Here is a 24,941-nt window from a genome sequence, read left to right on the forward strand (position 1 = left end):
CTGTCCAAAGAGGACACTGCAACCGATTTATTATGTCAGTGGTTTCACACCACGTGAGTGCAGATAATTCCAGGTTATTCTAATGCCATATTATAAGTATACCCTTACGAAAGCATTACCATTGAGCTCTTTCAGCAATTCGTACCTCTAGCCACAAAATGAGAGAAGCATCGCAATGGATCAAAAACAAACAAATCCAGACAGGTCCATAATGTCAAAGACAGACGTGGTTACCTGTTCATAGAGGTTGGCCAGCCAGTTCATGCCCTTGAGTTGGTAACCCTTGAGTTTGCCGTTGAAGATAGTGGGCTGAGGAATGTCTTCACCTGCATGGATGGACGGGTTAGAGAGGCTGTAGCTCTCTCCAAACCCAGAGCCGGCGCCTGAGGAAGAGCCCACTGCTGAGTGGAGCGACGCACAGCGACTGTCCTTAGCCTCCTCATCAAAACATTCGCGTCTACAGGGTAAACAGTTGGAGATTAGCAGAGTACAGACAGGGTAGTGTGTGTGTGTGTGTGTGTGTGTGTGTGTGTGTGTGTGTGTGTGTGTGTGTGTGTGTGTGTGTGTGTGTGTGTGTGTGTGTCTGTCAACATACTCTCTCTTGATGAATCTGGTAGGCTTCTTTGGCATTCCTCAAGGCCTGGGACTTGTAGTAATCACTATCTGAAATTGCACACAATCAACTTATGCATTAAACAAAAGAATCAAATTCAAGCCCACATTTCTTGCCTATAAACAATAGCATATTACTCTATTATGTCTAAAACAATTTTAAAAAGAAATACCATGTATTTTCTGACTAAGCAGACAATTAATTGTAGAATATCGTCATTAGTCAACAGCAGATTGTAATTTGTGTGTGTGTGTGTGTGTGTGTGTGTGTGTGTGTGTGTGTATATATATAACTTGGGGCAGAGTCTATTATATGCTATTATAATAATAATAATAATAATAATAATAATAATAATAATAAGAAGAAGAATGAATTTGACTGAGCTGTTCGTACCATAGTCCTCCTGTCCCATGTTGACCATTACACCGCCTCCAATGTCAATCTGTCTGTGTGCCCCAGTGTCTTCCAGCTTGCTCAGAATTTCCTCCTGAGACGTACCTCCTGCTGGACCCCCCATGCTGGCTTTACCGCCCATGAAATGAGCATACAGCTCTGTCTGGGTGATGAGGAAATTCAGTTTACGCTGCTGACGCTTGGCCTGCGAGAGACAGAGAAAAAAAACATTCTGTGTAATGTATTCTAAATCTTTACAATTTCAAACTTGTTTTTTCATGTTTTCAAAACTTATATCGATGCAAATATTTCCATAATTTTTCTTCTTTTTTTTTTTGCTGTAGATAGCAAAAGCCAAATGAGGCTACAGCCAACAATTTCCATTCCACCTACTTCTCTCATCTCTTCGTCCAGTTTACGTTGCTCCAGGGCCTCCTTCTCTGCCCTCTTCCTGTGCTCCTTCTCCACTTTGTCATATTTCTTCCAGTAAAGCATCATCTCCTTGGTGAGGCGGCGAGCCCGGGGTAACGTCTCCTTACAGTTCTTCTGGGCCTGGATAGCTGCACGCCGAACCTCCCTCATGCACTGATGAGCCAACTGGGACAAACAGAACGGAGGTTCAATGCCGTACTTAATCTACAATTTACCTTCAACAGTTCGGTTTGACAACAGTAATGTGTTCAATTTACTTACCTTTTTTTTATTTTTTTTATTTTTATACATATTAACCCTCTGAGGTCTAAAGGCATTTTTACATAACTTTTTGAATTCACCTTTTAAGGGTCTCTGCATATAACCTGATACCAATGTGTTTCTTATCAAAATGGCCAGAACAAATTCAGCTTTCTATCCAAGTTATGCCCAAATTTGTTCCAGAGCAATGTATAAAGAGATAATAAACATCAACATCAGTTGTTGAAATTTGTCAATTGTTGAAGTCTTTTTGAAATTTCCCAAAATCTCTTACACACAATTGTGTTGGTGCTTGAAATGAGTTTACCAAAGTCTTGGGTTTACAAAAGTAGTAAATAAATGTCTAAAATGAAATTTTGTAATATCGCATTTTGAGTAGGAGTGTTGTCAAACATCGCTTGGACTCGCCGGTAGAGCCACAAAGATTAATCGATTAGTTGTCAACTTTTAAATTAATCGCCAACTATTTTGATAATTGATTAGTCGGTTTGAGCAATTTTGTAAGACAAAAGTAAAAATTCTTTGATTCCAGCTTGATAAATGTGAATATTTTCTAATTTCTTCTCTCCTCTGTGACAGTAAACTGAATATATTTGAGTTGTGGACAAAACAAGACATTTGAGGACGTCATCTTGGGCTTTTGGGGAAACAGTGATCCACATTTTTCACCATTTTCTGACATTTTATAGACCAAACAACTTAACGATTAATCGAGGAAATAGTGAACAGAATAATCGACTATGAAAATAATAGTTAGTTGCAGCCCTACTCGCCGGTGCATCTTTTGTCCTCAGTGGGTTAAGAAATTATTTAAATTAATAACATAGTAACACTGGAATTACAAAGCATATAGAAACATAACATGAAAGGGGGGATAACATGATAACATGTTACATTCAGGTCAGAGGATACATTGAAACAACTTCTTACCTTTTTAGTATTGGTCAATACTAAGTTCTTAGCAGAGGTCTTCTGCTTGAAAGACTGTGAAATAGGTATAACAGGATAATTAGGACCACTTCAAATGGTGCTGAATATTTCAGCAAAAAACTGAAAGTTTGTAAGCATCAATTTTGGACCATCTTTTTTTTTTTATCAGTGTCGTGCATACAAACCTTGGGAATCTCCTTTTTAGAGATGGTGAGCCAGACCTTACGCCGCCGTGCATTCAGCTGCTCAGTAGTGAGATGTTTCTTCTTCACTATGGGCAGCGGAGCATCATGGGAAAACTTAGCGAAGATCTTGGTGATATAAGGACGCCCATCATCCAGAAACTCTCCCTCTCCCCGTTTCTTCTTTTTCTTCACCTTTTTCAATTTGGCTAAAAGAAAGAAAAGAAAAAAAAAAACATGTGAATGATCAATATGAAAACTTTTCAACTATTCCAATAATTATTTACGTTTTTTCCCCCCCTTGCCCTTGGGGCATTGAATGTATCACCAATCTGGCAGATGTCAGAGATATTTTTTTTTTTTTGTCTTTACCCTTGAATTTCTTCTCATCTTTGATTTTCTTCTTCTTCGGCCCCAGTAGGTGGCGCTGTTGCTCATAGAAGTGGTCATGAGTAGAGAGGAGTCCAGTGCTGTAGTACTGATATTGGTGAAGCTGCAGGACAAATGTACACAGAAGAAAAAAATACAGTCATGTCACTACAAAAAACATAATATCAGAGATTTGTGTGTGTGTGTGTGTGTGTGTGTGTGTGTGTGTGTGTGTGTGTGTGTGTGTGTGTGTGTGTGTGTGTGTGTGTTTGTATACCTCCCGGTCAGAGTGGAACTTGCTCTGATGCTGCCTGGTGTAGCGATGTAGCCTGAGCATGTCATGCAGCTCCTCCCGAGATAAACTGAAGTCCGAGTCATCCGAGTCTGTGTCCGAGTCTGTGGTGTCGTCACTCAACAGGATACTCTGCAGGTGGCAGAAGGGGCATGGTTAAAGGATGCTGAGGGTCTGCATATGTATATATAGATACAGTGGGGCAAAAAAGTATTTAGTCAGCCACCAATTGTGCAAGTTCTCCCACTTAAAAAGATGAGAGGCCTGTAATTTTCATCATAGGTACACTTCAACTATGAGCGACAAAATGAGAAATAAATCCAGAAAATCACATTGTAGGATTTTTTATGAATTTATTTGTAAATTATTGTGGAAAATAAATATTTGGTCAATAACAAAAGTTCATCTCAATACTTAGTTATATACCCTTTGTTGGCAATGACAGAGGTCAAATGTTTTCTGTAAGTCTTCACAAGGTTTTCACACAATGTTGCTGGTATTTTGGCCCATTCCTCCATGCAGATCTCCTCTAGAGCAGTGATGTTTTGGGGCTGTCGCTGGGCAACACAGACTTTCAACTCCCTCCAAAGATTTTTTATGGGGTTGAGATCTGGAGACTGGCTATGCCACTCCAGGACCTTGAAATGCTTCTTACGAAGCCACTCCTTCGTTGCCCGGGCGGTGTGTTTGGGATCATAGTCATGCTGAAAGACCCAGCCACGTTTCATCTTCAATGCCCTTGCTGATGAAAGGAGGTTTTCACTCAAAATCTCACGATACATGGCCCCATTCATTCTTTCCTTTACACGGATCAGTCGTCCTGGTCCCTTTGCAGAAAAACAGCCCCAAAGCATGACGTTTCCACACCTATGCTTCACAGTAGGTATGGTGTTCTTTGGATGCAACTCAGCATTCTTTCTCCTCCAAACACGACGAGTTGAGTTTTTACCAAAAAGTTCTATTTTGGTTTCATCTGACCATATGACATTCTCCAAATCCTCTTCTGGATCATCCAAATGCTCTCTACTTATAAATAAACTTCTCTCAAACTTCAGACGGGAAAGGACATGTACTGGCTTAAGCAGGGGGACACGTCTGGCACTGCAGGATTTGAGTCCCTGGCGGCGTAGTGCGTTACTGATGGTAGCCTTTGTTACTTTGGTCCCAGCTCTCTGCAGTTAATTTACTAGGTCCCCCTGTGTGGTTCTGGGATTTTTGCTCACCGTTCTTGTGATTATTTTGACCCCACGGGGTGAGATCTTGCGTGGAGCCCCAGATCGAGGGAGATTATCAGTGGTCTTATATATCTTCCATTTTCTAATAATTGCTCCCACAGTTGATTTCTTCACACCAAGCTGCTTACCTATTGCAGATTCCCAGCCTGGTGCAGGTCTACAATTTTGTTTCTGGTGTCCTTTGACAGCTCTTTGGTCTTGGCCATAGTGGAGTTTGAAGTGTGACTATTTGAGGTTGTGGACAGGTGTCTTTTATACTGAGAACAAGTTCAAACAGGTGCCATTAATACAGGTAACGAGTGGAGGACAGAGGAGCCTCTTAAAGAACAAGTTACAGGTCTGTGAGAGCCAGAAATCTTGCTTGTTTGTAGGTGACCAACTACTTATTTTACCGAGGAATTTACCAATTAATTCATTAAAAATCCTACAATGTGATTTTCTGGATTTTTTTTTCTCATTTTGTCTCTCATAGTTGAAGTGTACCTATGATGGAAATTACAGGCCTCTCCCATCTTTTTAAGTGGGAGAACTTTCACAATTGGTGGCTGACTAAATACTGTTTTGCCCCACTGTATGTAGTGTGTAAGAAAGGAGATGAACATAGCAGTGAAAAGTTCTGAACAAGCAGTAAAATACCTTAAGCCACTTTCTGTTCTTCTTCAGCTTGGAGAAATTGTAGAGGCTGGCTTTATCTGCCTTCTGGTCTGCTGAGTTCACAGGGGGACAAAAAAACATCACAATGTAAATGTGCATGAACTATATCTTCCACTGGTGTCACAGCTAAATGATGCCAGTGAGGCTGTGTAGTAACATGTGAGTAACATAAATATCAGTGTAGCTGTATGTAGCTTACCTTCACCCTGCAGCAGAATTCCATTGAGGGGCTTGCCCTCTGACAAGCAGTCCTCTTGCTCACATGGCTCACTTTTCACGGTCAAAGCTGTATGCTGAGTGGCGGAGGGGTCCATGGATAGCGCTGTCCCCAATGCACCATCGCTGTCATCACTGTCATCACTAGAACATAAGAAGTATGATACACACGGTATATATCTCAAATCATCTGTTGGGATATCCATAACGGGAACATTCGGGGGAGAAAATTAGGTACTAATGACCTGATCGAAGTGGATGGTCTACAGATAGGATGGAAAATCGCTCCAATGCACACAGTGTTTTTAAATTCATTTGGCTGCAGTTGGTTCAGCTTGCAACTCCATTTCAACAAAATTGCATTTACAGAACTAATCTCTCCATCCATGCATGAGCCATCTTCAAACTGCAGCACCGACTGAAACTGATCCGAGAATGTTCTCAGGAACGAACCCAAGTCTAAAAGTGACGAGTGTATGCCCACCCGGACTCCACTTTGCCTGTACCTTGTGGTTATGTCTCCGTTGAAGATGGCAGCAGTCTGGCGCAGGAAGCTGTCCAACCTCAGGGATCTTTCCAAGCGCTGCAGGTAGAGAGGTTTGGCCAGGCCAGAGCTCCCTGATGCCCCAGCCTCCAGTCGGCCACCCTGCCCTGACGCCATGCAGCACAGACACCTCTGCCCAGCAGGGCAGCAACTTTCACTAAAGGGAGAGAAGCAGAGAGAAGATAAAACGAAAGGGATGGGCAAATGGCTCAAGGTCAGAATGAGTAGCACAGGGCACGGTCTACTACAGTATGGGATGAGTAATGCGCTGCTGTTTTATTTATCTAAATATCATAGCAAGAACTGGAGGTAGGTGAAAGGATTTATAAATGGTTTATGAGAGGTTCATAAGATGTTGCTGAGTTTTGCTTTTATTTTCCCAATCCAGATTTTCCCAGATAGTCTGAAAACTCCTTTTCCTTCTAGCCTGGTTCCACACTGCTTAATCACTGCCTACATCTCAAACTTTGTCATGGTCCTTTAGTCCAAATATCAGACTACTCTCCTTTAATGGCGGGGCATGTAGTACGGTACTAGCAGATAGTTCATTGAGCAAAAGTGGACCTACCTTTTCAGTAAGGAAAGCCATTGTTCTTGATTCCAAGATTAATGATCAATGATGGAAACCCCACCTACAAAACGAAAAGCCCACAGTAACACACTGATATCCACGACAATAATAAAGTGTTTTTATGGGCTGATGGTGCTCTTTCACATGTTGTGTTCTGTGCAATAGTGACAATGCAAATGCTCATGATTTTCAAGGAACTTTAGCTACAATAAAATATTGTTTACAAATGTCTAAAAAATAAATAAAAATAAAGGAAACAGCTCCTGCAACATTAGTATATATTTAAACCGTACATGATTAGCTATCATGTTTATGTTACCTCTTAATTGAAGAAATGCACTGGCTGTTAGAGTTGTTTTCCTCTTTATATAGCTAACATACAAGGCCATTATATTGCATATTATGTTCATATCAGTCCATTCAATTCATTAAAGAGTCAGATTGAATACGTTTGATTTCACCAATTCCGCTATAAATGTGACTTAGCCAAGTATTACCACATTGTCTAAGTATTATTTCATTTCTGAGTGTGCAAGTGATTGTTCTGACAGTGACGATTGTGTGGTAACGTTAAACCTGTCCTCTGTAATTACTACTCATTACCTATTCACTTCACTTTCTGAGGCAACTTCACAGTCTCGCGTGTGAGAGGATGACAAGAACTAAAGCCAAGCAAGAGTGTGGTCCTTTTTTTTAAATGAAGAAAAACTGAGAGCTGTGTTATTATAAATAATATGCATCTTCTTTTGCTATCCCGTGATTATATTATGATTAGCCAGCTAGCAAATCCAAGCTAGCGTTAGCCAGGGTTGCTAGCTAACCTTGGATGGATTGTAGCTCGCAGGCTAACGAGCGTTAGCTGCCTTGCTGTGTAAGCACAAGCAGCATTGCTTCCGATCACAATGATAGTAAAGGGTCAAGGTGCTTGTATACATGCACACTGACAGCTTACTGGTTTAGGTAACGCAAAGCCACACCATATATATAAATTAGCGTTAGTAGTTGTTTTCCTAAACATCTAAAGTTAGCCTTTACGACTGCCTCTATGCTATCTCTTTTCTAATGTAACGTTAGCTTTTCATTATAAGCTGATCAAACACCATTAATATGAAGTATTCAAATCGGCTCTGTCTCTTTAAGGCCACCACCTCCCTGCTGCCTTAACAATGTATTAAGATCTGATATTGGTTTAATAGCATTTTTTAAACAGGCTAGTGGCGATGCGAAGACAGCAAGGCCCGTCGCCCGCGCCTCCCGTACCCTTGTTGCGGACACGAGCGGAGACTCGGTTGCCTGGTGAACGAATGATCCCCATGTTTTAATTCTTTCTCCCTCCCGGCCATCTTCCCCCATTGCTCCTTCGCCATAACAACCACTATGGAGTCTCTCACCTCGGCCCCGTGTCCCCCTTTTCGTCTCTCTCTTCGCTGCTGCCGACTCACGGTTCTCTGACTCCAAAATGGCGGTTTGAGGCGCCGAGCGAGTCTGTGAGCTTTGAGTCGGCAGCAACAGCAGAGAGGCGGCCACTTTCTGTTACTGAGAGAGCAGAGACACGACGCCATGGCGAGGGTACAGCAAGGAGCAGGCATTTTAATCAATCTCAGAGAGAGGGACGCTCGCTCGTCGATGTCTCAGAGGATATGACTGTGCAAAGAAACCCCAGCGGTATCTTTTACTAATTTTGTAAGGTATACGTCCACCGTGTATATCGTTTTCGGCCGTATAAGCACAACTAATACAAACGCATCGACTAAATTCCGATGTCGATTAACAGCGTCTGCTCACTGCGAAGATTACCGAGCGACGTCTGACGTCATCAGACGGGAACTCCGTTTTAGGTATGGCGAGGCAGTTGGGATACCCAGAGTAAAATGTGATTATAACTATAAAAAAATAAAATATTCTGACGTCAGGCGTTGACAGAGAACTCTAGGATTATTTCAACATAACATACTAATTTTTATGTATAAATGTATGAACGTTTATTGTCACTTATGGTAATGATTATGTGATACACACAAAACGTTCATCATGGGTCTTTTTTGGATCCAAACAATGCTTGCTGTCACATTGGCCTTAACTCAAATCTTCCTGTTAAACCACAGCTTACATATGTTTCTTTCTTTTATGCAGCGTAAGTATGATCTTGTTCATGTCCTGCTTCAGGTCCCCAGTGTGCTGTTTACTGTACTGCTCATGGAGCTGTAAGTGACATTCCAAGGAATTGTGATAAAGGGTATGGATTTCTGTCAGTCCAGCTGATTGTTAAAATGATTTGTTAAATATTTATTACATTTCAAACAACAAGAACAATAAGTATATCCTTGCTGACAAGCTTTAATGTGGCACAATTCAATTGCAAAACTGTTAATATATGAAATAACAGTTAATAGATAATCTGCCCCCACATTAACTTTAATATGAACACAGAGTTGAGTGGAGTGGTTGAACTGAGCTAAGGAGACACAGACAGATTATGTTTCCAATAGACAAAACAAGAGCATAACTAGATGAATAGTGCAGTTATATCTGATTCTAGCTTTTGAACTCTTTTCTGCCATTATAATCAGAGGTTCAGGCTAGGGGGTTCAGGCTGGGGCTGCACAATATAGTGTTTTTTTATCGTGATCACAATATCAACTAGTGCAATATCCATATCACGAAAGGCTGCAACATATCGCAATAGACACAAGATTTTTTGTGTTAGTTGAAAGAAAATATCAAATTGAAAACTGCAAATTAAAATGTAACTCATTCTTTTTTTAGTGGTGCCTTTTATGTTCAATTCAGTGTTGAATAAAAGAATGTTAGAAATGATTTCCTTTTTTTTTTTTTTTAACAAGCAGTTTGTTGTATTTTAGCAGAATACTGAAACAGCAGAACTGAGTACACTTTAATATCTGTTTATTTATCATTAGAATGTATCGCATGTAATATCATTATCGCGATATTCAACAATGTTATTGCATATTTTCCTTATATTGTGCAGCCCTAGTTCAGGCACATTGTATGCACTTTTAAGACCCTGCCAATATTTTACATCACCACATCATCTTTTATCATTGCCCACAATGTCCACCTTTCACTAGATGCTTCCATACAAAGTGCAAAGGTCTTTAACTCAGCTTCAAATACTGCCAACAAAAAAAGGGTATTCTGTAGAGAGCAACTGAAGCGGATACATTTTTCAAAGTAGGCACTACCAACAGGTAATCGGGAGAATGTATGTATCCACTGAATGGGTCAGTCCTACGGATGGTGCAGTTTTCATTGACATACAGTATAAGATGATGGGCTCATCTTGTGTCTTTTCACATTGAGAGGCCTCATTCATAGCCAGCTGGATTTTTCATCCTCAAATTTCTGTGGATCAATGAAAGGCTTGTCGATGGACTTGATCATCAGTTCGCCGCAGTACACGCATTCAGATGCAATGATGTCATCCATGTCTGATTTTATCTGCTCGCGGCTTGTGCCTGCATTGCCCTTTCCCAGGCTGGAAGTGTCTCCTTCGTCCTTGGGTGCCGGGCGGTGGCGTGACTTGGACGATTGCGTGGTTGCGGCCAGCTTTTTCTGCAGCTCCTCCAGACGACTCTGCTTATAGACCGTCAGGTGAGGGGTCACCTCCTAGAAGGCAGAAGAAGAAAAAAAGGAACACATAGGAGTTATTACTACACAAACATAGTTAAGGCATCTTTAAAATGTATAATAATAAACCAATAATTTGAGGTAAGTTTTAAACATGATACTACTATGATAGTTACTAAAATGGAAAGAACATACTGCATTGACACTGAAAAAGCAGTATGGAAGCAGCCTTGGGGAGTTACCTGGAACAGGCAGTCATAGTGGAACATGTGTCCACATAGGAACAGATAGAAGGGCCTGTTGAGCAATGGGAAGTCACAAGAAGCACACTTTTCTTGGGAATCCACTACGCCATATTTGTTCCTCATTTCCTGGATGTCTTCTCTGATGCGTTTGGCGCTCTCCGTGGCCTCCTCCATTTCCTGCTTCAGCTCCTCGATGTGCTGGTTGTACTCCTCCAGGGAGCTGCAGATGGCCTCCTGAGAAACCACAACGCACAGAGGATAAAGTACAAAGATTTGAAGAAATATTCTATATTTTGTGTTTGTATGTTAACCATACATTGAGCATACTTTCATCCATTGTAGGTGACACCCAGGTTGTCAATGAAATGGAGAAAAAAAAAACTAGAAGCGTTATTGTATTATTATTTTGATGATGTGTATTTCTTATTAATACTAAAAACGAGAGAGGAGATACTTTGTTGCAGACCTTAAAATGGTCAATGGTGACAAAGTCTGGGAAGAAGGGCAGGATGTCTTCGATCTTGAGCAGGTTGCAGCTGGACAGACAGTTCATGGCTTTCTTCACATCTTTTTCCTCCTGCACGACATGCCGGGCGATCTTCAGCCAAAGCTTTTTCCTCAGCTCCTCGTCATCTTCAGGCAGGTCCGCACATGACTTGGCCAAGTCTACGTCTACCTACGGACGATAAATACAGTGCGAGTCAGTGGGATTTTGTCCAATTCTGTCAAAGATTGATGATAACAGGATTTTTTTTGGACAATAAACTGGTAAAATATTTATTCACAACTATAAAAATACAGATTCCACAGTGGCTGGATGATTTAGATAATATGCTTTGGGTGGTGATGGGGCAGTGGAAATGACACATGCCTTTGTTGTGGGACATTCGAGTTTGATTCCCACTGCATTGCATCAACCAATGTGTCCCTGAGCAAGACAGTTAACCACTAGTTGCTCCAGAGGCGTGCGACCTGACATATATAGCAATTGTAAGTCGCTTTGGATAAAAGCGTTGGCTAAATGACATGTAATGTAATGTTTTGTGACTGAATAGTAGTTATTTACATGCAATGCTTACTTGTAAAGCAAGATCCACTGCCTCCTCATACAGTTCCATAATCCTATAAACCAGGACACAGGCCCGGAGGTAGCCATTTTCTGCACACAGCCTGAGGGCGTACTTCAGGTCATAGTGGATCTCTGAGGCGTGTGTACCTGCCTGCTCCAGATACCACAGCAGAGAGTCCGGCTTGTACTTGGCATAGAGTGACAGCAGGTAATTATGGATGGCCTCCTCTGTCACGGTCAGCTCGTACACACAGAACTCCATGTAGCGGATGGTTTCACTGATCTGCTGGGTGCTGCCCATCTGGCTGTAGTTCATCAGAGCTGGGATGAGCTTCTTCGGGTCCAGCCGCTTGCCCATTTGAATCCACGCATCGACCACTTTTTTGGGAATGTGCTGCATGAGGACGGGAGAGAACTTGTAAAAAAGCTTTTCGTCACAGTGCTTGGAAAGCACGTCCAGGGCAGCGCTGTAATCGTCATGTTGGCAGTAGTGGGATATGACTCTCTCATAGTCCTGCATGACGACTGAGAAGTAAACCATGTCGTCCACGTTGCCGTGGCTGGCCAGCAGGTCGTAGATGGTGCTGCGGTTGTTGAACAAGCAGTCCTTATGCTTGGCGCTGCTGAGGAATTGGCGAAACTCATCGCGGGTCTCCTGTAAGATGACGCTGTTACCATCGCTCTCCAGCTGGCCGAGCCGATTAAGGTAGAGCTCGGCTAGCCAGGTGACCAGCAAGGTGATCTGCGTTCTCTCACTCGGTTTCAAATTATTCAGTTTCTTCAGTAAGAACTCCTTTAGGGCTTCCTCTTGTTTGGCTTCGATGAACTTGAGCGCTATCTCTTCAAAGTAGTTCTGTGTCAGCGCATAGCACTTGGCACTCTCAAGGTATCGCTTGTTCTGGAAGCAGTGCTCCGCCTCCTTGGCCAGCACCATGTCCATGCACTCCGGCCGGTCACGGCAGTACTCCTTGGCCAGGTCAAATTTAGTCATGCTCATGTACATCTGCCACACGTCCCTGGACTCGCGCTGGATGTGGTACCGGAAAACTGCCCTCTCAGTGTAGATCCACACCAACCCACCAACTGGGTCCTTGATCATCTTCTTAAGGGCGCCAAATTTATCTGGGAACACATCCTCATATACCACCTGTCCGTTCAGAGTGCAGATGGCCTTCACTCGGTCATGGAGCAGCAGCAGAAAGTGGAACTGCGTCAGCACAATGGAGATGGGCTTGTTGAGACTAAGGTCAATGTCCGGGGTGTAGTCCCATACCTGTTTCATCGCGAGGGAGAAAATACGGAGAAAGTACGTGACACTTAAAGACAAAGAGAACAGAGGTAAATGTGGTGAGGGTAGAACTAAACATTATTGAGAGATGCATTACTTTGAGCTTCTAAAGAACAAGACCTATTTAAAAGAAAAACATTCTCACATACAAAGATATTTACCTGCACATCACTCAGCAGGGAATCAGGCCTGACATAGTCCAGCTGACCATAAAGAACTCCATTACCCATCATCCAGGCGAACGCCTTAGGGCAGGTTCGGAGCTTGGAGGTGTAGAAGGTGATCTCGCTGTAGCCCATGTTGGCTGGGAACTCCTGGAAACTGGGCAGCAGGTCCTGGTTCTGGCTGAAGATGGAGCTGAAGCCTTGCTGCTCTGACCCCTCAGCCACCTTACCCACAAACTGGAACAGGCGTTTGCGGGTGGTGGCGATGATGAAGTACTTGTTCTCCAGGCCCCGCTCCACCTCCAGGCAGCAGACTGGTGCTGGCTTCCCATCCTCATCCACAGAGTGGACCTGTCTCAGGAAGAGAATATTATTGTGCTAAGCAGAAGAAATAAAAAGGTGTAGGTCAGTGTTTTCTACAGTAGTATAGACCAACCTAACAGTACCGCTAAATATAGTATATATGCACAAAATAAAATAAATAACACTACAAATATGGGATGAGCACGCATGCACTGACCTGTCTGAAGTATTGATCAGGATTGGTGTTGAACAGGCTGCCTTCAGTGGCAGAGATCTCAGCCTCAAAGATAATGCCTTGACTTGTGCCAACCAGGATGGGTCCCGTGATGGTCTCATTGCCCAGCAGCTTGTTCCAGCCCACGCTCTCGATGAGGTGGCCTCTCCAGCGGGACAGACTGCGCACCTTCTGCGTGTTCCTGTTAAGGTACAGACACTCACTGGTGCTCAGGCAGATCAGCAGATGGGAGCCTGCAATGGGAAAATATGGAGGATACAGCTGCTGCTGTTAATAAGTCATAACCATAATACTGCCACAGTAATCTTATACATTATATAGTAGCATATATTTTCAGGGCTCAGTCTCTCAGACATTTTATTTATTCAAATGTACTGGATAAGAATAAAAAAAAAACTGTTAAAAAATGGTGTCATGTAGAATGCCTAGCAGCAATCAATATACAATAAAAAAAAGGACTATGCACATCTTCAGATAACAATACGATGGAAGGCAGACTCAAAGACAGTTTAATCACAATAAATAATATGTAAATTAGTTATCTAAGTAAAGCCTATGGGCAATGTTTTGAATAAGCATTGTGTTTTTTCTCACCGGTGGGGTCCAGGAACAGTCTGTGCACTTTACTTTCATCTTTCCTTCCCAGTTCAATCTGATTAGGCTGATCTGGCTTGGCCAAATCAATCCTGTTACAGAACAGAACATGAAACATCAGTTCAGCATCCTGTATCAGTAATAACAACACTTTGAGAGGCTGCAATAAACAACAGCAGATGAGTACAAATCACAGAGAAGAACAGCCATTAACTCAAACTAATCCAATCCAAACCATCCAAACACTAGCGACCATTAACAGCGTTTTAAGTGCTTCAAAGATAGTGTCATTTGCCTCAGCAGGGTGTCCTTTCCCAGACTCATGCATAGCTGATTGTTGCAGACAACAAGGTGGTTTATCCTCTCAGGCGGTGTAAAATCGATCCTCTGCTTGTTGAATATCGGTTTCTCTTCCTCAAGTCTCACATTCACAAAACCTAACGTTAGAGAACAATTACAGCGTAATGTCAGCGAAGGCACAGCGTCAACAAAATTACTGCAATATTTAGGTGTAATAACGTTATAGCATCCTTGAATAGCGAGCTGGCTACCTGAATGTGTTATGCCGATGTTGGCTGTTGACAAGCGGCTGTGCTGCTGCGCACTTTGCCTGGTGTTCTGCGAGTCCTCGTACTCATCAAGAATTGAAGCCATGGTTCTACGATTGTACAGTCCCACCTTATTCGACTAACTGTAAATGAATGCTCTACATATAGCTATAATGACTGGCGAAGAAACAATCCTATGACGCCATGACTAAACAGCTAACGTTAGCTAGCTAAAACAACTTCTACCGGTTAAGGGCACGCGAGCGTACTTCCTCTCTCCACATGGGTCTACATTCAGAAGCAGGAGCTGAAGTATAATATATTACGCTGCAGTCAACGTGAATATATGAAATGTCAGTCATTCATGCTATCATAACAGCTAGCTTAGCTTCCGACTACACAACACAGGGTGGACACGGATAATCAGGTGACACACGGAATCATGTGATAACATTTGGTGTAGTGTTCATTTTAGGCGCTAGAGGGCGCAGTCGCAGTCCTGAGTCCGTCCAAACTTAGAGTGAGTGGTTGATAAATCCATGGGTTTGTTACCATGAAAATTTGGTAGCATTAAAAAATGATTATAGGCTAAATAAACTCCTATGTGCCTTAGTTACCATACTTTTACACTTAGTATTTTTTGTTGCACCATAAAGTTGTCAAATTGTATCATTGATTGTAAATGATATGTAGGCTATCATAGCTTTTTATTTTATGCCTAAATATTTTCTTATGTACAGGCTATAACAATAGCCTTGCATCTATCTATCTATATCTATCTATCTATCTATCTATCTATCTATCTATCTATCTATCTATCGATCTATCTATCTATCTATCTATCTATCTATCTATCTATCTATCTATCTATCTATCTATCTATCTACCTTTAATAGGCCTATTTCAATTCAATTCAACTCAAAAGGGCATAATAGGCAAGGGAAACATACATTTAGCCCACATTACCATAGCAAGTGTGAAATAAAAACAAAAAATGTAGTACAATAAGTACAGATCTACTAAAATAAAGAAATGTAGCCTATAGGCTATACAAAGCTGCAAAACTGTAATCAAATATAGGCTATAAACGAAACTAGGTTTTAAGTTTACCATAAAAATACTAATAGAAAAAAAAATGATTTTAGGCCTACTCTTAAAAATATGTATAATAGCCCATACAGATAAGTATTTTAACGTAAGTAAAAAATGTATGTATTTAAGGGCATCTGTTCTGTATGCTGTGTCTATGTACAGCACATTGCAAATGATCAGTAGGCCTACTGGAGAACACATACACACACCGGAGTACAGATATCTATCTATCTATCTATCTATCTATCTATCTATCTATCTATCTATCTATCTATCTATCCATCCATCCATCCATCCATCCATCCATCCATCCATCCATCCATCCATCCCATCCATCCATCTATCTATCTATCTATCTATCTATCTATCTATCTATCTATCTATCTATCTATCTATCTATCTATCTATCTATCTATCTATCTATCTATCACTTTCTTTCTTTTCTTGGTGGGTGTGTCTATGCAAATCACAACCTGTAGCACAAACTTCCTCTAAAAACGTGCCCGGCCCCACACATGTCGCCCGTCAGTCAGAACAGGATAGGCAGCCTGCTGGTATGTGACAGACTCTACCAAGCTGACTCTCAGTAGTCTCTCAGTCAGAGATCAGTAAGGAGGCGAGTCTGCATTCACAAGTTTTATGTTCGGCTCGACATGCCACCTCGAATGGATTACTTTTACCACGAATCCCGAGTCCCTTCCAATTGCGGGCTGACCCGGGAAGATGAGCTGGAGCCCGGGGTCATCAGCTGTATGCTGGTCGGAGACGGAGCCGTCGGGAAGACCAGCATGATTGTCAGCTACACCTCCAATGGATACCCGACAGAATACCAACAGACCGGCTTTGATGTCTTCTCTGGTTAGTGATTGTGGACTTTTTTTTTTAAAAGTCACTAGTTTTATTAGGCTAAATAAAAATGTATTAAAAAATAAAATTAAGAATGGCAATAATTTGCATGAATGCTGGTGTGTTTGATTTGTTTCGGTGTTTACTGACACATGCAACACTGTCATTTGAAGGGTTTAACTTAAAACTTGTAGTCTATATTTTACGTTTTAATGTGTGCATGTTATGTACTTTATGTGCAATTTTGATGTTTGAAATATTTTCTTTCTTTTAAATATATAAAGTGAACTAAATTGATACTGACTGATTCATGTCACTGGTTTTCAACAGGTCAGGTCCAAGTAGAAGGATCTCCAGTTAAAGTTCAGCTTCTGGACACTGCTGGACAGGTAAGACTATTAGTTCGTTTTTTTGTCAATAAGAAATAATGTAGACAAATGCCACTATGTTATTTTTATAGGGTATTTTTTTAGTGTTTTTGTTGTAGTCCCAAATTCTTATATATAACATAAACCCCCATTCTTAATATAATATACACATTTTTTTATGTCATGAGAGATGAACTTTAAAGGTACACTTGCTTCATCCAATATGTGACTCAGTGACACCCTGAATGTTAATAGATGATCTTTTCCTGACACTTTAGTGAGTCATTCTCTTTCACGTATTCCTAATGTCTGTACATAGTTTGATTGACACTAACCTTTGCTTTCTGTCTTCATGATCCTTTCAGGAAGAGTTTGATGGATTCAGAGCTCTGTCCTATGCCCACACGGACGTCTTCATCCTGTGCTTCAGCATGGTCAACCCCACCTCGTTTCACAACATAACCAAGAAGTGGGTTCCCGAGATCCGGGCTCATAATCCGTCCTCGCCCATCATTCTTGTTGGGACTCAGTCGGACCTCTTGTTGGACGTGAACGTTCTCATCAACCTGGACAGATCTAATGTCAAACCTATTCTTAGCTCCCGGGCCCGGAGCATGGCGGAGAAGATCAGGGCTACAGACTATGTAGAGTGTTCGTCACTCACGCAAAAGAACTTGAAGGAGGCGTTTGATGCGGCCATCTTTGCTGCCATTAAAAACAAAACCCGCAAGACTAAGAAGAGGAGGTTTTCTGACAGACGCACTAAAGCTTTCTCAAGGTGCAGCTGGAAGAAGTTCTTCTGCTTCATCTGAACTCATAAACAGACTGCTAACCCTGTGGGTTGTGGACTAAACTTACATTTATTTTAATAATTTGCTTTTGTTGTCACAGTTCTGATCTGTGGCAGTTTAGCATCCTTCCCTGTTAAGTATTTGGCTCATTTTACTCTGGGATGCCAAATGGTGCAAGGGGAAACCAAACAGCTCAGTGAACATTGGGAACTAACCCCTGTGGAGGCAGCAGAGAGGATTCTGGGTCTTATTTCACACTCCAGCAGACAGAGTGTTGTTTACATTAAATTCAAATGTTTGATTGTTACAGGGTGATAGAAAACAACCTATGTGGCATATTAAATCAAAGTGTGTGTGTATGCTTTAATGTGTATGCATCCCTGGCGAGCCACTTGAGAGAAGAAGGGCAGTGTATTGAGACTTTAAAGGAACATATCAATGTACAGTCACAGAGAGAAAGCCCAGGCCATCATGTAAATGTTGTGGATTTGCATGCTGAGCTTTGCTACCAGCTGCAGCCTTTAATGTAGACGAGAGAGAAACAGAAAGTGTCCGGGGCTGTGTTTAAACTGATGGGCGTTAGCCACTTCTCTGTTGTATTCTTGCTGTCTGGCTACACCAGCCTATTTATATGCGACAGCTGCGAGTTCAGATTGCAGTGCGAGGTGCCACATTCTTACCTGTGTGTGAAAGCTCCCCTGGCTGCTTTGGGCTGGTTTTTTCTCACCTTTCAAGCTAATCGACTGAACATCGTATCGCCCCTGACATTTCTCTTTAATTGGAATTGTATCAACCGATTTAACATCTATGGAAACACAGCAGGATGAGAGTTGTGACAAATCAGAAACAAATGCATGTCTTAATTCTAGGATTGGCACAGGAACTTTCTGAAAATTCTCTTGTCTGAGGTGAAAGGTTGCATGGGAGCGGTACCCTTTGGCTTTTTGTCTCTGTCTCCCTTTAATCTGCATCTGAAAGCAAGCACTGCAGGGGTCTTAGCTTCCTCCCTGCGGATCCTCCCACCACCACCGTCAGCCTGGCTTTTTTAATTTACCCCTCTTTGTTTACATGCTCAATACACTCCTTATCTCCTCAAAAGCCTATAGTGTGTACAGAGTTAGAGGACGCTAAACAGCCTCTGCTTGAATGTAAGTGTAAGGTAATACACTTTTTCAAAGCCTTGTGTCTGTGATGTATGTGCTAAAGAAAATCTGATTTAGATTTTGCACTCCTGTGTGGCGATATCTGATGGATATACGAGTGACCAGAGCCAGGGATAGGCTTCACTATACTTCTTGTGGAAGTTTGCTTAATATATATGCTATTCTGTTTGTTAAAACAGGTCATTTGTCAAATGTATATGAAATATTAGACAAGACATGGATTTTAAATGCATTAATATACTCCACATATGTTTTGTTACATTTTGTATAATCTTGATTTACCATCTCCTTCTCTAACCTGTGTTTTTTAACACTTGGGAGTGATGTGATGCAAATAAACAAAGTGCAAATTATATCTTCTGTGTTATGTGTATTTTTAGAACAGCTCGCCTGCAATGTCAAAACAGTGCAATTCGCAACCGATCACATATCAAGTCTGATAGGGACCGCTTTGCATTCAGGGAAGAGTTGTAAATAAAAAAATAAGCCCTAAAAAAGCAGGGAGCACTGTTCTCTCTGCAGGGAGTTTGAATAATCCTCATCAGCACTGAGGGTACTTTTCCTCAACCATCTATCGGTACAGGGATATGTTAAGTAACCTCCAGCCTCCAGCTGGGCCTCGGCTCGACCAATTCTAATGCAAACCACATGACTGCTGATGGGGTTTGGCAGTGCCATGCTGTGACTGATGGCTGTGTCTGATTTTGAAAGACCATAGACACGAGAGAGTGTCAAATTCACTGATTCAGAAGAAACAATGGCAATGTGCTGGTTTATCACAACAATGGAGTGGGCACATTGTTTATGAAACTTATCAACGTTATTGACATTTGTCTGAAAGGTGTGACTGTGAAAACTTGTTATGTTCTGTATTTAGCCTGAGTTAGAGAAAAATACAATCTCTGAATGGGACAAAGAGAGATATAAAGAGGGGTTACAAAACACTTGTGGAGCAGTCATTTGTTCAGAGTAGGGTGGATGAGTCACAGATGAGCGAGAGGACAAAAAACACACACTCACCCCAATACATCAGCAATCTGTTTGCCATTAGTCAGTGTGCCTTCCATCATGCAGCCATGTGTCAGGGTTCTGTTTGAACGGCTGTTATCAATGGGTTAAAGTGGGACATCCTTCGTCTCAGCCTAATGAACTCGTATGGAGGGGTCACTGAGAGGAGCCAATGTGTTGGCATCCGCCACCGCTTCTGATGCAATTGGACCAATGAGGAACTTCTATTTGACCCTCAGGGACCAGTTGGTGCCAGCCATGGCAGTTTGGAAAGTTTGATCCAAGAGGGATATCAAATGTATATAGGGATTTAAAGCTGCTCTAATCAATATTTTAATATTAACAGTGGGTGGATCAAATTATGTTTAAAGTGAAAGGGGTCGCTTGTGGTGATGAACACACAACAAATTATCACTCCCTTTTTAGCATCTTTCAAGTTATAGTTTATAGTTTGTTTTTATAAGGCCCTGATTTACTTGCTATTGCTTACTCTTACCACTTGTATCAGCATTGTTTCAGATGAAGTTGTTTTAGAAAAAAGGCTCTTAAAACCCAGCACCAAATGGCAGGCAAAGCTAGAGACTAGCTGGTGAACATAGCCAAACAATTAACGGCTAAAGGCCCCAATAATCCCCTTTATGAGTTTTTGCATTCGAATAAATGCTAACATTGTCTTCCCCAACTGGCCATATATACAGCTAATGCAGGTTTAAGGAATATTTTCGGTGTTGTCCCATTTCTTTGGTTTCCCCTTACCAAAGAGGAACCTCAGCCTTAATCCCAACAAGTCATATTCTACAGTGCTTAACCATAACCTAAATTCTATCCAATGGCTTAACCCCAACCAGTGCTAAACACCCGTTCATTACCAACTTGGGTCTTATTTTTTTTTTGTTTTGGCCATTTTTCCTATTAGTAATAATAATATATTATTTACCAGGTCACACAAACACCAATTTAACCCAATTTATTTGAGGGAGAAAACCCAAGACAGGAAAATGGTGAAATTGTCACCCAAACAATTGACAGATTCAACCTTGACGGTCTATGCCTACTGTAGTTGCATGCAAACTGTTTTTCAGTGGCAGGAGGGATTATTTCCCCAACATTTCAGGTGTGCCTATGTTCCATTTGACCTCCAAATGTTTACAACTTGTCTGCTTGCGTTTCTTACCCCATCAGGCTGAGTTGAGTTGACTGACTTGTTGCAGCAATGTTGCCAAAATCTCAGCAATTTATTTGGTGAGTGTGATGTTATCATGGCAGAGAGAAATTATGTAACACAATTACAAAAATAAGACTAAAATCAGAATTAGCTGGAATGACCCTGTATGAACAGGCATCTTTAAGCCATCAGTTGTTTAGAAGGCTCAGAAGGAGCCGAGGGAACACTTTGAAACATGATCGCTGTTAATCAAAAGGTTAATCCTGTTGCCGTTGCTTTACAGCGTGTGTCTCTGTGTTTTACAGAAAGTAAGGCATGTTCAGCTTTGTGTGAGGGCAGGTGAAGGTCAGGAGCACTATGGCTATTATGTAACATCTTGAAAGGCAGCAGCCCTGGGTCAAAGCAGGCCACACTCAAATGCCATGTCTTATTTATGACTCTTTTCCACTCAAACCCATTTTTCGTTTAAAGGACAAACAGACACTTTGCAAGGTCCTTCATATTAATACAAACAATATAAAATATGAAACATTTCTATCTAAAATGCACGTGGTTATACACTCGTTAACACACGATGCAAACACAGACACATACAGGTTGTGCAGTCACTCATTGAGCAATCGTGAATGCGGTGTCAGACAGGTTTTAGGTTCCCAGGAGTGCAGAGAACTGTTCCTCCTCCTCTCTTTCTCTTCTCATGGTTAGTCATCTATTTTTCTCATCTCAACACAGGGCTGGTCCTCCTCCCAGGATCCCCTGTTTTTAGCTCTTGTGTCAGGAGTAGTCAACCAGCTCTTCCTCTGGCTCACAGCCAGTTTCACTCTCGCTGGGTTTCACTGTAGTCGAAGATTGGCAAGGAGGCCTGGGAATCAGCAGGTGGACCGACAGGTCTACCTGGCCCAGGACAAAGCCTATTGGCTCACTACTGCTGCTTCTCGGTCATCTAAATTGGCAGTTTGAACAGTTATGCTTTGGGGAAGACTTGGCAGCGTCTCTTTCACACATACAAAAAAACTCTGTGTTATTGTTGTATTTCCCCGTTCGTGTGTGCATATGTGTGTGTGTGTGTGTGTGTGTGTGTGTGTGTGTGTGTGTGTGTGTGTGTGTGACATTATGATTGGGTGGCAGAGTTCAAAGTTAAGATTGAAGGCATATTTACTATTTCTCTATGTCTTATGTACAGCACTTATATGGTTCATTTGAATAACAAAGCCAACTGTCAGTCACATTTGTGCCAACTGTGCAGGTCTGTTGATTGAAAAAAAACTCCCATTATTTCTGTCAAAACATAAACTGTCAGTTTCGGTGTCAAGCAAAGCCAGTGAGAATCGTCTCAGTTCCCGACTGTGACTGTGCCTGGAGGCAACAACGATTATTTCTGTCCCACAGTCAACAGTACGCCGCCGTTAATCTGCTGCAGTGGAGTAATACACAGGGAGGTTAATATGCAAACAGCCTCCTACCCTTGCAAACCAGGTCAACAGTGGACAATCACAAGCATTTGCTCATTTTGCAGGACACTTTAATTTTACTTTCCAAGGGTTTGATATACACCTGGATCATCCAAAGCATTATCAGATACACTTCTTTCTATTTTATGCTGTCAGTGTCATCACGGACATAATGACCGTCAATAACCACACATGATCAAAGTCGTGCACAGCTATAGTACATGCAGCTTTTGAGATGAAACAGATGAAGGGTGCATTTCACAGTCTGGGGACGATGAGGTGATTAGCATTTCAAACAGGCTGTCTCGGGGTTCATTATGTCACTGATGACCCAAAGACATCCAGGACATTATCAGGCTCTCCACAGCTCAGATGGGAAATGTTGTGTTTTGTGTTGTAAAATGGGAAAACTGGTGTGTGACGTATGCTGTTTTGATGTGCTTTCACCGAATTCACAATCATATTGCGACACTGATTGGCTAATGAAGTTTATTGTCCCAAACGGATTGGCAGTGCAGGCACATAAAAAGAAAATACACATAAAAGTGACTGACAGTACAATATAGGCAAAAGGAAGCGACAGACAGATGCAATACACACACACACACACACACACACACACACACACACACACACACACACACACACACACACACACACACACACACACACAAGGTTTGTGGCACTATCTTTGTGGGGACCCGTCATTGACATAATGCATTCCCTAGCCCCTTACCCTAACCTTAACCATCACAACTAAATGCCTAACCTTAACCCTTACCCTCACCCTAACCATAACCTAATTCTAACCCTAATCCTAAAACCAAGTCTTAACCCTCAATCGGCCCTTTAAAGTTGTGGGGTCCAGCATTTTGGCCCCACAAAGCTGTCGGGACCCCACAAGTATACTGGACTCCCGGTTGTTGGACCCCACGAATATAGTTAAACAAGAACACACACACACACAAACACACACACACACACACACACACACAGTGTGTATGCAAGTTCTTATATCAGCTTAGGTTTAAAAGACAGAATACAGCCATAAGGCTGATAATAGTACTATGAAATTCAGCTGCAAAGCTAAAGTTGGCAGAAATGAGTGTTTGCACCACTGCTTTAACTCATACAGGTGTGTTACAAAATGACAAGTTATCGTTTAATTGTAAGACTGGTGACTCATAAGGTTGCTGCCATAGCTACTAGTCAATGATGAGATTTTCTTGTTGCAAATTTAAGCCCTAAATTACGCTCTTATTCTGAGAGACACATAGCATTGTATTCATATAACACATCCAAAAGAGTTTTTATGACAGTTCTATAGAAGATATTGGAATTTCTTTGTTTTTGCTTATTACTTACATTACTTGTACATATAGTATAATTCACTGCTGTTGTTTATTGTGAAATCATCATGTCCTGTCTATTGTAAGTGCAAGGTTTTCTCTTTGATGAAAAACTGACATCATCAGAAGAAAGTCTGAGTGATGGTTTACTCACTAAAGGTGTCACAATGTTTTCAATGCACTGTTCTCTTTTCAGGACACATCTCCTGAAGATCACCGGTAAACGACTGTATTATCTTTCCAGAATAGAGAGTGTAGGAGTCATCTGTGTCAGATCCAGATCTTCACACCTTCCTTCTGATTTGAATTAAAAGAGTTGACTGCTACCTTTCGTGAGGAGTGACACCACAAGGCATCAGTATCAAGTGTAAGATACACATTGGTTGTGGATTAAATAAATACTGTATTCGCTTTTGTGACAGAAGTCCAAATGTAAATTTACTGTTAAATGCGACTGTTAAGAATATTGTGATCCTGGGAGTGATGGTGGCTGATTCAATTTGCCTTTATTAATTAACCAGGCAAGGAATTTCTCTGAAAAATGTCATAGAAAATTTAATTTTTGCACAGTTGCTTTGGTCGGGTAATCCAGTATTAAAGGGCATATATTGAAATATATTTTAGTTACACTGAAAATGTGCTGGGTGAGTATTTGCTTCTCAATTGTCCCAAAGAGCTATCTATATGTTGTAATATCAAAGGTACGGTAAATTCTAAAGTAAAGATGGCCCCTCAAACAGTATCAGTGAGTTTGCTTTTATGCAGTTTATCGAGCTGCATCCTAATCTGCAGCCAAGCTGGAGAAGATGGACGGATAGACAAGTAATATTTGTTGTTATATGTTCGAGAAGTGACAGTTAAACTTCTTTTGAAGCCAACACTGAGTACAATTTGCATATGGGAAGTGTGTGATTGGATTGGTGGTGAGTCTGTTTATTAGGCGTGTCCACGTCTGGGAATCAAGGGGGTGAGGTGTTCTCAC

General features: G+C 41.5%; 3 protein-coding genes across 3 annotated transcripts in view; 1 reads left to right on the forward strand and 2 right to left on the reverse strand.

Moving 5' to 3' along the window:
- Positions 1 to 7,973, reverse strand: part of ino80 (INO80 complex ATPase subunit) — a 46,228-nt gene extending 38,255 nt beyond the window's left edge. Inside the window, 14 exon segments of the mRNA XM_039781456.1 lie at positions 235 to 447; positions 449 to 457; positions 596 to 663; positions 1,007 to 1,211; positions 1,400 to 1,603; positions 2,630 to 2,683; positions 2,815 to 3,020; positions 3,184 to 3,304; positions 3,458 to 3,604; positions 5,344 to 5,414; positions 5,561 to 5,721; positions 6,084 to 6,278; positions 6,690 to 6,753; positions 7,953 to 7,973. Of these exon segments, the coding sequence (XP_039637390.1) occupies positions 235 to 447; positions 449 to 457; positions 596 to 663; positions 1,007 to 1,211; positions 1,400 to 1,603; positions 2,630 to 2,683; positions 2,815 to 3,020; positions 3,184 to 3,304; positions 3,458 to 3,604; positions 5,344 to 5,414; positions 5,561 to 5,721; positions 6,084 to 6,238 (1,614 nt within the window). The 5' untranslated portion in view covers positions 6,239 to 6,278; positions 6,690 to 6,753; positions 7,953 to 7,973.
- A 1,606-nt stretch (positions 7,974 to 9,579) lies between these two features.
- vps18 (VPS18 core subunit of CORVET and HOPS complexes) lies at positions 9,580 to 15,169 on the reverse strand. The gene is made up of 9 exons (XM_039781457.1): positions 14,730 to 15,169; positions 14,474 to 14,615; positions 14,179 to 14,270; positions 13,567 to 13,817; positions 13,044 to 13,397; positions 11,605 to 12,867; positions 10,992 to 11,201; positions 10,523 to 10,759; positions 9,580 to 10,319 (listed from the first exon to the last, which is right to left on the reverse strand). The coding sequence occupies exons 1-9, from the start codon at positions 14,830 to 14,832 to the stop codon at positions 10,023 to 10,025; spliced, it is 2,949 nt and encodes a 982-aa protein (XP_039637391.1). The 5' UTR covers positions 14,833 to 15,169; the 3' UTR covers positions 9,580 to 10,022.
- Positions 15,170 to 16,347: 1,178 nt separating this feature from the next.
- rhov (ras homolog family member V) lies at positions 16,348 to 19,339 on the forward strand. Its single transcript, XM_039782916.1, has 3 exons — positions 16,348 to 16,676; positions 16,995 to 17,053; positions 17,398 to 19,339. The coding sequence occupies exons 1-3, from the start codon at positions 16,472 to 16,474 to the stop codon at positions 17,842 to 17,844; spliced, it is 711 nt and encodes a 236-aa protein (XP_039638850.1). The 5' UTR covers positions 16,348 to 16,471; the 3' UTR covers positions 17,845 to 19,339.
- Positions 19,340 to 24,941: the final 5,602 nt, after the last annotated feature.

The sequence above is a fragment of the Perca fluviatilis genome, chromosome 18 (assembly GCF_010015445.1).
Source record: "Perca fluviatilis chromosome 18, GENO_Pfluv_1.0, whole genome shotgun sequence".
Taxonomy (NCBI): domain Eukaryota; kingdom Metazoa; phylum Chordata; class Actinopteri; order Perciformes; family Percidae; genus Perca; species Perca fluviatilis.

Coding starts and splice junctions, on each gene's coding strand:
- vps18 (XM_039781457.1), bottom strand. CDS start 14,832: ATGGCTTCAATTCTTGATGAGTACGAGGACTCGCAGAACACCAGGCAA. Junction 14,616..14,729: donor CATCGGCATAACACATTCAG/GTAGCCAGCTCG, acceptor CTCTAACGTTAG/GTTTTGTGAATGTGAGACTT. Junction 13,398..13,566: donor CTGATCAATACTTCAGACAG/GTCAGTGCATGC, acceptor TTCCTGAGACAG/GTCCACTCTGTGGATGAGGA.
- rhov (XM_039782916.1), top strand. CDS start 16,472: ATGCCACCTCGAATGGATTACTTTTACCACGAATCCCGAGTCCCTTCC. Junction 16,677..16,994: donor CGGCTTTGATGTCTTCTCTG/GTTAGTGATTGT, acceptor GGTTTTCAACAG/GTCAGGTCCAAGTAGAAGGA. Junction 17,054..17,397: donor TTCTGGACACTGCTGGACAG/GTAAGACTATTA, acceptor TGATCCTTTCAG/GAAGAGTTTGATGGATTCAG.